At 39.3% G+C, this 14,494-nt stretch overlaps 1 protein-coding gene across 1 annotated transcript; it reads left to right on the top strand.

Annotated features, from left to right (window-relative positions):
• Positions 1-218: 218 nt before the first annotated feature.
• On the top strand, positions 219-11,510 carry gclc (glutamate-cysteine ligase, catalytic subunit). The gene is made up of 16 exons (XM_020096804.2): positions 219-1,363; positions 3,280-3,392; positions 5,170-5,352; positions 6,717-6,830; positions 6,952-7,010; positions 7,289-7,425; positions 7,609-7,683; positions 8,378-8,494; positions 8,614-8,752; positions 8,875-8,987; positions 9,080-9,172; positions 9,284-9,388; positions 9,492-9,573; positions 9,655-9,767; positions 10,560-10,680; positions 10,784-11,510. The coding sequence occupies exons 1-16, from the start codon at positions 1,214-1,216 to the stop codon at positions 10,963-10,965; spliced, it is 1,896 nt and encodes a 631-aa protein (XP_019952363.1). The 5' UTR covers positions 219-1,213; the 3' UTR covers positions 10,966-11,510.
• Positions 11,511-14,494: the final 2,984 nt, after the last annotated feature.

The raw sequence follows: 14,494 nt of genomic DNA on the forward strand, positions 1-14,494 counted from the left end.
AGACTCTAATGAAGTATCAATTGGATCTACAGGGGGTGAGTCTTTTATTGCACATATTATATATATATATATATATATATATATATATATATATATATATATATATATATATACATTTACCATGACATTAATATTTATCATATAGAGTGCTTAATTTCCCCTCACTTTTCTCCAGTTATCAGCTATGTAAAAGACATACACTGCACATAATGAATATTGTATTTCATTTATTTCAACAATTATATTTAGATACAATCTATATTCTAAAGAGTGAGTCATAAAAAAAAATGAGTAAATACGTTTGTTGAAGGAAAAAGACAGAAAATGAGGGGGGGGATTTCGCTACTGGAGATAAACTACAAGAAATGTCCAACTTTTGTTTGTACAACACATGCTATTTCAGGGCATCAAAATGAAAATATTACATTTTATTCTGTTGTATTATGTGGAATAAGTTATAAAGATGGTTATAAAGATTGTGAAATCATCCTTAAAGGTGTTTCTCTTGCTGTGTTTGCTCTTGGGCCTCTCAGGTGGAAGCTGACAGGCTGATCTTCGCTTTCAGTCACTTTATCTACGATTTCTTTTTTTTTCTCCACCGACTCTGATCGACAGCTCGGTGGGAGGGGCCCCAGCGACGGAGAATGCTGAGTCACGGTGATGTCAGTACGCTCTACGTCACATGTGCAGAGCCGGGAGGGCGTGGCGTTGCTCTGTTGAACTGTGAGCGCAGCACCGTGAGAGAGCATTGGTTTGGGAACACCGACCGACGGACCGGCTCGCTCCGCTGGGACCTGACCGCTCTGTGGTGCACATTGACCGGCCTCACTCTGCAGCTGGTACCGGAGCTGAGGCTTCCACGCGCTCACCCAGTGAATCCCTTATTTTATAACCCGCGATCAGCCGGGGTCCTGGTGCCATACGTAACCGAACTCACCGGTCATTAGCAAGCGATGCGCAGGGGCCTGCTTCTCCTGGATGCCCAGCTGAGGTTACCGACAGGACACGCCGCCTAACAGCCGCCCAGACACTGCGACTTCAGCCGGTGTAGGCGTCCGACATCTACCAGACTATCCACACTAGACACCGTTCGTTTGGACCCGGACTTCATGCTAGCTCTGAGGCTACACTAGCTAGCTAGCTTACGGTCGGTGTGCTGGTTGAAGTGTGAAGACAGACAGGACCGCAGCCTCCAGCTTCTCGCGTGCGTGCGATGGGTCTGCTGTCACAGGGCTCTCCGCTGAACTGGGAGGAAACCAAGAAGTATGCGGACCACATCAGAAAACACGGCATCATCCAGTTCCTAAATATCTACCACAAGGTGAAGGAGAGGCAGAGAGACGTGCTGAAATGGGGCGATGAGGTGAGAAGTTGCAGGTTTTTGGTTTCTTTTTCTTTCTCCTCTTAAAACCGATCTCCCACGTGGGAATAACATATCATGTGGCGCTGTTATTAATAATGTGTGCGATCGCTCAGTCTTGCTTCTGCATGATGCAACAGTGCTGTTGTATTGATATGGAAAATTACTCGACTGATCTCAACGATGAAAACTGTCTTTGATGCAAGAAACCACTCAAAGTCAACTGCAGCTTCCACTGTTCTCACTGACACTCCCCAATGCGAAGTTATTGATGCAAAAAGATAATCGCTCGTTTTTCCATTCACCATCAGATCTGTTGTATTGATGCGGAAAATATTTAATTCTTTTTCCTCTCAATGCAAGAAAATGTCCATTTGGCTTAAATACAGATGTCGTGTGGCTGTCGTCAACCTTTTTTTTAAACTTCTGCTCTTAATGCACGAAAAATACATTTAACTTAAATATAGCTGCAGCTTACAATGTTCTTTCGCTGTCATTGACATTTTTTTCACGATGCACACATTATTTGCTCCATATGCAAGGAAAACGCATTAAGCTTAAATACAACTGTAGTTTTCAATGTTGTGTTGGCAGGTCTCCGTTATACAACAGGCCCTGCTGTCCACACGTGAGCTGACAGAGAACAAGACAGTAAAATCAATTGTTAGAGGTGAAACAGCTCTCTGTAATAACACCTGTGATAACGCTGTATTTACACACTGTTAAGGCTGATGTCTAAATATCCATAAAGTTATCAAACATACTTAGTAATAGTTATGTAATAGTTTTTTTTAAATTTATATTGAGTATTTCCAATCATTTAATTCCCTATTAACTGATTCATGAACTTTATGCAATAGGACAATCTCCACTGAGTAATCATGAACACTTCATTGCAGGCTCATAGGTCCATATTTTTTTTTAGATGTATAATAATATTTTGGAAATTATATATATTTAAAATATAAGTTAACTTTGGTGAACATTCGACAGATGTTAAATTATAGACATGGCCAGTAAAAGTCACAGAGTTGCTACAAAAAGTTTCCCATATCTCCTTTAATTAGGATCTAATTTCAGTTCTATGAATATCTCATGTGATCGAATCAGCATTAAGATCTGTGAAGGTGGGGTACAATGGTTTGATAATTTGATATGGAATTATCCCAATACAGACCTAGTGTAGTCCAAGTTATCATTATTTACTTTTATCAGTTTATTGACACATCATTTTATTGTCTTAATTATATTGACAGACGCAAATAGGTGGCTGTGTTGAAATCTTGAAATCTAAACTACAGCATATGGTCCTCATCACATAAACCCTTGCAGATGATGTGACAACAAATATTTTAACTGTGTTCCCTACATTTAGGACTTTGTCTGCCATAAAGAATGAGGGAAATGCTGCTTTTGACCCTCCTTTTACTTCTGATCCATGTTTTAACGATACTGACAACACTCTTCAGAGTTAAATGTCCTGCTGCACACCGCAGCACCACTGCAAGGAGACACAATATAGCATTTATAGCAGTTATATAGCATTTTAGAATACACTTTTTCTTAATTCCAGACCTACACAACAGTTTGCATAACTAGTTTTTGCCCAACACTAGTCCTGTAAAACATCAGCGTGCTAAAGCTCCAACAAAGTGTTTTGATTTGGAACAATGTGGAATGCTGTTGTTACAGATTAATCCCTCTTTCAGACAGAGGATTAAAGGGGTAGCAGAGTCAAAGTCAAGGAAACATGACTGGTGGATTGGAATTGATGTGATGGCGTCCCAGTCTGATCTTGAAAATGTTGGTTTGCGGCTGTAGTCTGGTTTATGAAGTGAGGCATGTATATGAATGCAGTGTTTGACTGTAATGTAATCTGTGTGTGTGTGTTCTGTTTGATGTTAAATGTTTGCTTCTAGGTTGAGTACATGCTGGTAGAGCTGGATGAGAAGGATGAGAAGGTTCGACTCGTCCTGAATGGCAAAGATGTTTTGGAAACGCTCCAAGACCAGGGTGAAAAGATAAACCCCAAGTATGTAAGCCTTCCACAGCACACGTGTGAACACTCACCTCAATATATTGCACATTTTTAAAGTTGGAGCAGTCTCTATACAGTCTCATTTTAAAATAGGGGCTGTTGTATTTGCTTTAGGGCTACAGTTTGTTTCCAGTTGGTTTTTAACAGGCTAGAAATTTAATTAATCTCAGTGACATTTAATAAGTAAATGCCACACCTCATGTGACAACAGATATAAATATAAAATGGGTCTCAAGGACGCATAGGCAAAACAGATAGTATTTTTCTGGATGAGAGGCAACCGTAACTTACCTACACTCTCCGTGCTCTCTTGTAATCCACTTGCTGCTCACTTTGCAAATTCACATTCTCTGAATTCTGAATCATCCTCATCTTCAGAGTGAACCTCACCTGTCTGGCCGAGACAGGTGTATCTCAAAACGCATCATTAATGCCGTGGCTGCCAATATAAGGGTTGTTGTTACGCAAAAACAAATCACAGCGGCATGTATACAGTATGAACAGATGAATCATCAACTAGAAAGAATAAGAGCAGCTGTAAATCTGTGTAAAGGTTTTTTCTTATGGACAAATCTCCTCTAGCACTAGTTTTCTCTTGTGAAATACATTTGAAATCTAATGGAACCACCTATGAAAGAGAAATCAGTCCTGGGGGGAACCTTCCACTCGCTGACAGCCTTTGAAAGGTCACATGTGTTTCAGGAGTCACAAGCAAAAAATATTAGGAAGTGAAAAACAGCATTTCCCTCCTGGCAAACACACAGAATTTTCCATTAGGCCTGCATACCACTGACTCTGCATTTTACTTCCAAAGTAGCCATTCATCATTCATATTACGTGACCAATGATGCACCATCAATTAATTTTATACGATACACATTATTAAAAGCCTTTACCTAAAAGTCTTTACTCGACCAAACATGTTCAGTCCAGAGAAGCCAAGATTGAAAAGTTGTTGATGGTATTGTAGAGTTGTTTTTTAAAAATATTTTAAAAAGTATTTAAAAACACGCTCATCTCAACTTGATAAACAGCAGGTGCCAGACAGAAGAGACGGAAATCAGATGATGAGGACGACTGCACACCAGTTCCCATAAACCTGTTTATTTTAACCTCTCTAATTTAACTCTGTGCCCCTACGTAGCAAATAACTTAAAAAGTTCACGGGGGTGTCAACCTTCTGTTTCAAAATTCTTCCCATCCATAGTGATGGTGCTCACTTTGTCCCCAACATTTGTTACACCATCATTTTTTGTGCCTTAACATGATTTTATTTGTCTCTGGAGTTTCTTAAAGACCGTGACCTGGATTTTTTGTGAACTCCAGGATGTATGATAGAAATGTAAGGATTGGGGCTCCACCTAGGAATGTCATTTACACGTCCAAGCTGGTTTTTTAGAGAGTAGTTCTCTGCAGGCAGTGGGTATGTGTTGTTACAAGCTGGTGAGTGTTAAGCTTGCTCTCTGCCTATGACGTCTATGTAAATCTGTGGAGCCAACTTCACCCAGGGGAAATACCAGTGACAGTGGGAATAGTAGAGCCGATGCATTCCTCATTACTGCCCCTCTGTCGCCCACACCACCGAGCACGCTCTGAAGCACAAATACGTCGAGTTAGCTCGTCCCGCCAAGACTATGGCTGATATACAATAAGTGGTCAGTTTGTTTTAGCAGAAAGCTTATCGATATAGTGAGACTTTTTTACCGTGGCCTTCGTTCCTGCTGGCTGATAAAAGTTTAACCTTTTCACAACACCTTTTATATTCCTTCAGTCACCCCACTCTCTGGAGGCCAGAGTACGGCAGCTACATGATCGAGGGAACTCCAGGGCAGCCGTACGGGGGCACCATGTCAGAGTTCAACACCGTGGAGGGCAACATGGGGAAGAGACGACGAGAAGCCTCATCTGTCCTCAGCCAGAACGAAACCCTCTGCACCATCACCTCATACCCAAGGTACACAAGTTCACACTGAGATAACTAACCAAAACCGGTTGAAAGTTTGATTTAGGGCCTTGCAGGAAAAAGCCTTATTTGCAATTTTATTAATTTTTTTGACAAAACCTTTCAATCAAGTGTTTTACCAAATCAAGATAATTAATAAAATATCAGAAAACCAGTAGAGTGCATGAATGGCAACAGTCTGCCAACAGTCTATTCATGAAACCACATTTAAATTCACTTCATCTGGATGTTTAGTTTGATCTGCACCAAATCCACACACTCATAAATATCACTCACCTAAACATGTCTGATTTTCTTCATCAAGATCCATGAATTATTCTCTGAGAAATCAACAAAATGTTAAAAAAAAACATCTCATAATGGTACAGAAAGTGGAAAAAGAAAAATCCTGGATCTGCTCAGATTCTGAGCCGCGCCAAAATTCAGGATCATATTACCGTACAAATAGTTGTAATGTCAACACTCTATTGTCATAGTTTGACAATATCCTTCAGCTGTTTGTGTATTTTTTGTTAGGTTTACAGATTAAAGTAGCTTTCAGTTGAATAATATTAACTTAGAGTGTTTGGTTTGGTTGTTTGTTGGAATACTTGCTTGCTTTTTGTATTTACTTTGGATTTAAGGGTTTGTGCCTCAAGTGTGACTACAAGCAATGTTTTAAGATGTGTGTGGGTCATTGTAGAGAGAGCTGGTGAATAATGAACAGGAAGTCAAGGTCAGAACAATCAGTGGGAACCTCACACCAGCTAAATACTGCCTACTATTTCGCAAGGTAACACGGACCATATACAATGAAATGAAATGTTTAACCTCACAATCAGTGGGATTAGCTTCATAAAGACTAGTAAAGGGGCTAAAGTGTGGTGTGTTAAAGAGTTAAAGGTACAGTGTGTCGACATTTGAGATATCTAGTGTTGAAATTGCATGTAGCAGCTAAACACCTTTCACCCTCTCCTTCTAATCATGAAAAATAAACTGTGGTAGCCTTTCATTGTCATAAAAACTCAAAGGTGTTTAGTTTGTCCAGTCTGGACTAATGTAAAAAACATGGCTTTCGTAGAGAGGGTCCCCTCAAAGGGCCTTTTCTGGTGTAAAGAAAACTAAAATTCATACAATTTAGATGAAACGAACTAGTGAAAACATCATGAGGATTATTCTACATTAAATTTCTGCCAATAGTTTCCATTCACCTAAATCTTACACACTGGACCTTTTAATCAGTGGCGTATAATCTAAAGCGTTTCTTCATGCAAACTAGATTATCTCTCAAAAGGTCCTGGAAAATGATCTGTGGAAACGAGTAGGAACCCAGAAAATTAACAACAGCTGTAATATTTCTGTATGTTTCTGTGCAGGTCAGGTTGCCCAGGTTTCACCCAACCAGAGCACCAGCCAACTCCTGTGGAGAAGGGAGTGTCGAAGTCACTGTTTTTCCCAGATGAAGCCATTAACAGACACCCAAGATTCAGGTATTTGTTCATGCTAATAACCTCAGCATGCGACAGCACGTGTGCATGTTTGCATTACGGATACAGCAAAACATTTTTTTACTTTAAATGATTGTGTGTGTGCATGGATTTGCTTTTTCAGCACCCTTACCAGAAACATACGTCACCGAAGAGGAGAGAAGGTTGTGATTAATGTGCCAAGTAAGTCTGAGTGAAAAAAAAAACAGTATCACAACCAGTTATCGTAAGTTGTTATGTAATACATTTTTTTTGAAAAACTTTTTTCAGTAAGATTGTGACTTTTAATTAAAATGTGTCTTAATATTATTTTAGATATTCACTTTTCAATGTTGTCCATCAGGTGAAATGTTATACAATGCAGATCCCTGCAGCCGTAAATGAATAAGACTAGGAAAAGAGCTAGAAAATAAAATAGAAACTAGAAAATAAGGGATTTATTTTTCTATGTTGTGTTCCAGTTTTCAAAGACAAGTGCACTCCATCTCCGTTTGTGGAGGACTTTCCTGAGGACGACGGAGAAGCGGCGAGGGCGGCTCTGCCCGATCATATCTACATGGACGCCATGGGCTTTGGCATGGGCAACTGCTGCCTGCAGGTACTGAACAGAACAGTGCGGCATCTCAGAGACTTTGTAGCTTCTAACAATCATTTTGTTTTTAGTGATGAAGACAGGATGATGTAACCTGCACTGTTTAGCTTTGTGTGACTACAACTTTAAAATCCCAATAAGTGATGTATTACTTTGTACTTCAGCCTTGTCTTTATTGTGCTGCTGCAGGTTACATTCCAGGCTTGCAGCATCGATGAGGCCAGGTACCTCTATGACCAACTAGCAACTTTCTGCCCCATTGTGGTGAGTAGAAAATATAACATGTGCTTCCTCGTGTATTACGCAGGACTGTAACTATGTAGATTTACAATTTATTTCATGTATAAAACTTTAAAAAAACTTTAAGGATCTGACATTGTCTCTGAATGCAAACAACTACGGAGTTACATTTTAACAGCACTTAAACAGTAAGGGTTAGCCCCCCTTGCAGAATTCCTCCAGCCTTGATAAAGCCATACAAGATCATCCTCAAGGTCGTGACCAAGTTTCCAGGGTGCATGAGATAGTTGTTGATAAATCCCCAAAAATCCTTCAACAACATTGAAGTTTGGTCTCATGGTGCAGGTGTAGAAATTCTACCGAGATGTGCAACGGCTCCTACAGTTGGACCTCAGTTCAGAAGTCTTTTTTAACTGCCGAGTGATGGAAAACTTAATGCCAGCAAAGGTTTTCTTAAAATACAGGGACAATTTATTAATAGTCTTGAAAGTCGCCTGTCAACATGTTTGCTGAGTAAATGAAAATGAGACTGGTAAAATGTACAGATCAAATGAAGTACCTCTCGAAATGAAATTGTTAATTCTAAAAAAAACAAATATATATATTTTCAAAATAAATAACTTAAAGAGGTTGAGGAAAAACACAGACTCCGGCTTTATTTTTTCCATGACTTCATTAAACATTACTTTCACTGAATAATGTTTTCTCCTCTTTAAAGATGGCGCTGAGTGCTGCCTCTCCGTTCTACCGAGGCTATGTGTCAGATATCGATTGTCGATGGGGGGTTATTTCTGCCTCGGTGGATGACAGGACACAGGAGGAGCGTGGGCTGAAGGTGAGCAGCTGGAGCTGAAAAACCAGCCTCTGCAAACTGTTTGAGTTACAAGACAAATACATTTTGGGAAAGTGCTTTGTTTAGTTTTACCTCTCTGATAATCAGTTTTTCCCCTGCAGCCTTTAAAAAACAACAAATACAGGATCTTCAAGTCGAGATACGATTCCATCGACAGCTACCTCTCGAGCTGCGGCGAGAAGTACAACGACATTGATTTGACAATAGACAAGGAGATTTACGAACAGCTGCTCAGTGCAGGTACATTCAAAATACCTCCATGTTTTCATCTATAGCAATATGTGAAATAAATGAAAACTTGACAGTGAAAATTCACGAAGCTTGTAAAGTAATGAAATGAATGATCATCTCTCTGTGTGCAGGTATCGACAAGCTGCTGGCCCAACACATAGCGCACCTCTTTATCCGAGATCCACTCTCTGTTTTCGAGGAGAAAATACACCTGGATGATGAAAACGAGTCTGATCACTTCGAGGTGAAGTTTCCATTTTACCTTAAGCTACTAGAGAGAGCCGATATTGCAGATTTGCCTTCAGCGTATCTGACTTTATCTTGCATCACCTGCAGAACCTCCAGTCGACCAACTGGCAGACGATGAGGTTTAAACCTCCACCCCCAAACTCTGACATCGGCTGGAGAGTTGAGTTCCGCCCCATGGAGGTAATATGAACAGCTTCAACACCTTCCAGTTGTAATCTTGCTTTATATTTAAAGACGCAGTCTATAAAATACATACAAACTTACAGTGAGTTTATTGAAATGTTTTTTTAGGTGCAGTTAACTGACTTTGAAAACGCTGCGTACGTGGTGTTTGTCGTGCTGCTGACCAGAGTGATATTATCTTATAAACTGGACTTCCTAATTCCTCTGTCAAAGGTGAATACCACTGATGATTCTACCGATTATATGAAGAGAAATTAAACTGACATTAGGGTGCTGCTTCAGCTGTGTAATACAGAATACACCTTTCTTTCTTTAGGTTGATGAAAACATGAAAGAGGCTCAGAAGAGGAATGCAGTCCATGAGGGCATGTTTTACTTCAGAAAGGACATTTTTAAAGGTGAGTAAAACAAACAGCTCCATGCTCATGGTCAGTATATCAGATGAGAGCAGCTGGTAAAACTGTTACGTCCACCAATAGGCTGCAGCACGGTGCTGGACGGTGCCTCTGCTGCTCAGAACGGCTTGGAGAATGATGGAGGCACTAATGAGGAGTACACACTGATGAGCATTGACACGATCATCAATGGAAAGGTGAGTATCATCTTGTTTTAGAGTACTTGACTCAGTATTGATGATATCTGTGCCCCATTTCAGTCAGTCCAACTCTTAAGTCCAGAGGGAAATGTCTCTACAAGTATTTGATGGATCGCCATGAAATATCAAGACATTCATGGTCCTAATTCTTAGTGAAGTAGGAGAGATATTTTTCCACCTATACATATTTACATTTACATATTATTCCCATTCAACACTGTTCGCACTTTGAGATCCTCAGGCAGGGATCTTTGAACTGCTCCAGACTTTCGACTTAAAGGTCCCATGTGTAAGATTTAGGTGAGGGGGACTATTGGCAGAAATTTAATGTAGAATAATCCTCATGATGTTATATTCAAATACTTTATATTTACATTGAGGGGACCCTCTATATGGAGCCCACCATGTTTTTTTACATTAGTCCAGACTGGACCAACTAAACATCTTTTGAGTTTTTATGACAATTAAAGGCTACCACAGGTTCTCTTTCATGTTTGGAAGGGGAGGGTGAGGTGAAGGGTGGTCAGCTGCAACATTCAATTTCTACACACGATATCACTAAATTCTACACACTGTACCTTTAAGACTAACAGGAACAGAGCTTTTGAAATTCAGATGCTCTGGAACCGTTGCCTGAGGAAATACAGTCGGCTCAGTCAGTAGCTTCCTTTGAAACAAAGCTTAAGTTTTGTCGACCTGCCAGCTGTGCCTCAACTCACAGAGCTGAGAGTGTGGCTCTATACTTGTCATCTTGTTTTGAAACCATCTTAAGATTTCTTCTGTCACCAGGAGGGAGTTTTTCAAGGGCTCATCCCGATCCTCAACTGCTATTTGGAAAACATGGAAGTTGACGTAGACACCAGGTGCACCATTTTGAATTATCTGAAGCTCATCAAGAAGCGTGCCTCAGGTAAATATGCGATAATGGTTTTAAACATAATTTTAAACCATAAGAGAGTTTTCTTCTTATTCAGCTTTAAGTCTGAGCATAACTTTGTCTTTTGCTTCAACAGGCGAACTTATGACCATGGCCAAGTGGATGAGGGAGTTTGTCGCGACGCACCCGCAATATAAGCAGGACAGCGTTCTAACAGATAAGATCAACTACGACCTGTTCCGCAAATGCGACAGGATTGCAAAAGGCGAGGAGCAGTGCCCGGAGCTCATCGGAAACCCTGTTAACAAGTTTAAATGAGGAAGCGCTGTAGAACATATTTTAAAAACACGCATGTGAAGAGAGACCAAATGTATGGCTCAGAGCATTAAGCAGTCCAAGTGTAAGAGAATGCAAAACAGCATGTGTGTTGTAAAAAAGAAAAACACACCTGCATCAAATGTATGTATATATACTGTTTCAGATTTTTATGATTATACAAAATTATTTTAATAGGGTTAAGACATACAAAAGGGTGTGGAATAGAAATCAGATGTGTATTTATTTTTCTCTGGAAATTCAGCCTACCTGTGTGAGAATGTAAATGTAGCTAAGAGTTGTACAGTAGTCTGCTGCTTTTAGTCTTGTGTTCTGTAAATACTGTATCTCTTCTCTTCTACTTTAACATCAGAGGCTTTCTTGCTGGATATGAGCTTTCTTCACGTTGGGTTGATTTTCTTTTTCCACCTTTTTTTTTTTTCTGCTGACATTGTAGTGGGACCGTGACGGTGACGTTGCATCAAATTGGAAATGGTAAACCATTTTTTACAATGTGATGCTTCTTCATAATAAACAACAGTAAGTTAGTCGCTTTTTCACATTGTTTCACATGTTTGTGGAAAGCGTTTTATTTAGAGGGACAACAGGGAATGTGTCTTCATTTTCTGATCATCATGAAAAAGTCTATAGATCCTTCCTAGTAGCCACATTAGCATCTTGACTGACATGCCTGTGTGCAGTCAGCAGATTTATATGATTTTGAGTGTAGTGACGTCACCAGAGAAGTACAGGTGGTGAGGACACTGCAGTGTTACTGTTGTTACCAAACTTAAATCACACTACTCGGTTGAGGGACTAAGTCCAGAAACTAAGATGTTGAGACATTTGGGTGCCTTTGAGAAACCTCGATCTGCTCCACAGAGGTCAAAGGTCAGGGTCTGTCAGCAGCAGAGCAGTGTTTGAACTGGGCTTCTCTGTAAATAATAAATGAATTTTCTGCCTACAACCCTTGCTGAATGCCAACTGACAACACACATATATATATATATATATATATATATGTATGGATATATATATGACATATTATGACTATTATAACATGACACTTGCAAAAAAAATACATAGAAATGTAATTTCACTTAAGTATTTCAAAGTAGGAACAGAACCTTCATTCTTTGGAAATGTGCACTGGGAAGAATGTAATTCTGGGCAATCAATATAAAGTAAAAAATTAGTTAATTAAATTTAAAAAGTTAATTAATTAAGTAAATATAGATACTTTTTCTATCTTAATCAATAGATTTCTCTATTTTCAATTTCAATCGGCCAACACCTGAACATTTTCCTCCACAAGATGGTGGTATTGAACTAAATGTGTTACTGAGCTGTAATGACAAGAGCACTACCTCAGTTTGACCTCTTGGACTAAATAACGATTATGACTGGATCAGGCCAAGCCAACCAAGAGGGGAGAAAAGAATATGTTTAAAAAAAGAACTAGATGAAAGCACAAATAAAACCCCAGGACTTGTTAGTTTTATTCATACAATGGGCATTAGGGAATTAAATAAATTTTTGTGTTTAGATTTCTGGTCTGAGAATAATGACAAGAGTGCATCACAATTACAATTCACTGTAGAATGAGCCCCTTGCAGGTAAGAGACTGTGTATTGTGAAACCCAGCTATCAGAGGTCAGAGAATGTTAGTACAGCCACATCACAGAAGGTACAGTTGTAACTGATAACGTGAATGATGGCTCTGCTCTACGGTAATGACATCATGACAGCGAGGATGCACCCACAGCTACAGCACCCTGAAACTGAAGCAACTAAATCACATTCAATATCATCTTTAAAATATTTTTTTACACCTGTCTATATAGTGTTGTCAGTGATGTACATTACCAGTAAGTATAATTCTTCCTCCAATCAAAAACATTGGAATTCCTATAGAAGCCCAGTGCACATGTTAAATGCTGTGCAGTAGGTGCTGTCATAAATCTAGTGGATCCCTGCGGACACTCTTCTGCAGCCAAGTACCTTTAAACTGACTCCCACTCTCATCCAAACGTATCCAGGCGACATGATGGGACTTTGCATCAACATTGTATCTGCTCATACTGAACCTGCTGCTGTTACAAGAGCTCGAGTGATTTATCAGTTGGCAAATACAAATTGGACGATAAGAGTCTTTCATAGAGATATGAATGCAGTAAAGATGAGCATTGATGTTTATAGTCTATGTAAAAAAAATAACTATATATTATTTTCAAATTCTATATAATTGGTTGTAAGGGGTTGGACAACAACATCTTATGTATGAGAACAAAAATGAAAAGTGAAAAAAGTCTATTTCAACACGTTTGAATGTTGTTTCTATTGGAAATGTTACCCTGTGGTCATCAGTGGTACTGCAGTGTTCCTGGGCATGTCCATTGACCTAACTTGACTTGAGACTTGATTCAAACTTAGTCACTATAATCAATACTAATATACTTAGAGTCAACTGCTGTTAATTGTCAATACAATCAACATTTCTAGAGCCTTGTCATTAAAACCCCTAACCCGTTAATTAAATCATCTTTCAAGCAACTTAAATCTGCCCCAAGAATTATTTTTTCTATTAAAACATAATGAATCACTTCAGTAGGATTATTGTGAATCGTTATCACGTGACTCTGCAGTTTCCTTGAGCTTGACACAGAGTTTTAATCAGCTCATTCTTGTGGGTTTTTAAGCAACACTTTGCTTAAGACAAACCTGAGGCCTGCGCTAAGAAGCTAGTTCAACTCACCCAAGATATCTTTCTGTCATCAGCTGAACTAAACCTGACAAATGCATTTTCATCAAAATCATCCCAGATTTTCCTGCTCTAGATATGAGCGCATGGACATAAAAGGGCTGGGGTTTACTATTTATGACCAATCACAGACATGGACAAGTGTACTGAAAGCAGAGATGCATATATCACAACAAGGAACAAATTATAAGACAAATATGAGGAGTGCAAACACATAATCCAGGCTCAAAGAAACAGTTGCAGCTGCTAAATGCATGAAGGACAGCTGGGATAAAGACACTTACTTTGTGAATACATCATATCTCAGTGTTTTTATTTCTGACTATAAATTAATTCGTGTTTCCATTATAATTATGTATAATTTACATGTATTCTCATTGTGTATACGACAGTTTTAGCTGCGTTCAAGTGCACTTGAAATAAAAATTAGCATAACCCACAGTGAACAAGACACTCCAGAAAGCAAGGAAATGTAGGACAAAGCAGACAGTCTGTTTTACTGTGAGCACATCCAGCTTCAACGTGTCAGGTTGTTTATATTCAGCAGACAAAGGTTCATTAGACCCTCCGATGAATCTTTATCTTTCAAAATGATACTCATCAGAGTAGGTCAACGGATTTTGACTGCTCTGGGACTCTCTGACAATCCACACCAAGCTCCATGGGATCCAGAATGGTAATATCATGCTTTCAAAGGAATTGATTGGTCAGTGGACGGTGCTCTTATCTCCAATATATCCTGCTTGGAGCAGGTGAGCCATTCAGCATAAG

Source organism: Paralichthys olivaceus, chromosome 14, assembly GCF_024713975.1.
Source record: "Paralichthys olivaceus isolate ysfri-2021 chromosome 14, ASM2471397v2, whole genome shotgun sequence".
Lineage (NCBI taxonomy): Eukaryota > Metazoa > Chordata > Actinopteri > Pleuronectiformes > Paralichthyidae > Paralichthys > Paralichthys olivaceus.

Bases quoted from the DNA above. Each gene is read 5' to 3' on its own strand.
- gclc (XM_020096804.2), top strand. From the start codon at position 1,214: ATGGGTCTGCTGTCACAGGGCTCTCCGCTGAACTGGGAGGAAACCAAG. The intron at 3,393-5,169 runs GTATGTAAGCCT...ATATTCCTTCAG, and splicing joins GGTGAAAAGATAAACCCCAA to TCACCCCACTCTCTGGAGGC. The intron at 10,681-10,783 runs GTAAATATGCGA...TTGCTTCAACAG, and splicing joins CATCAAGAAGCGTGCCTCAG to GCGAACTTATGACCATGGCC.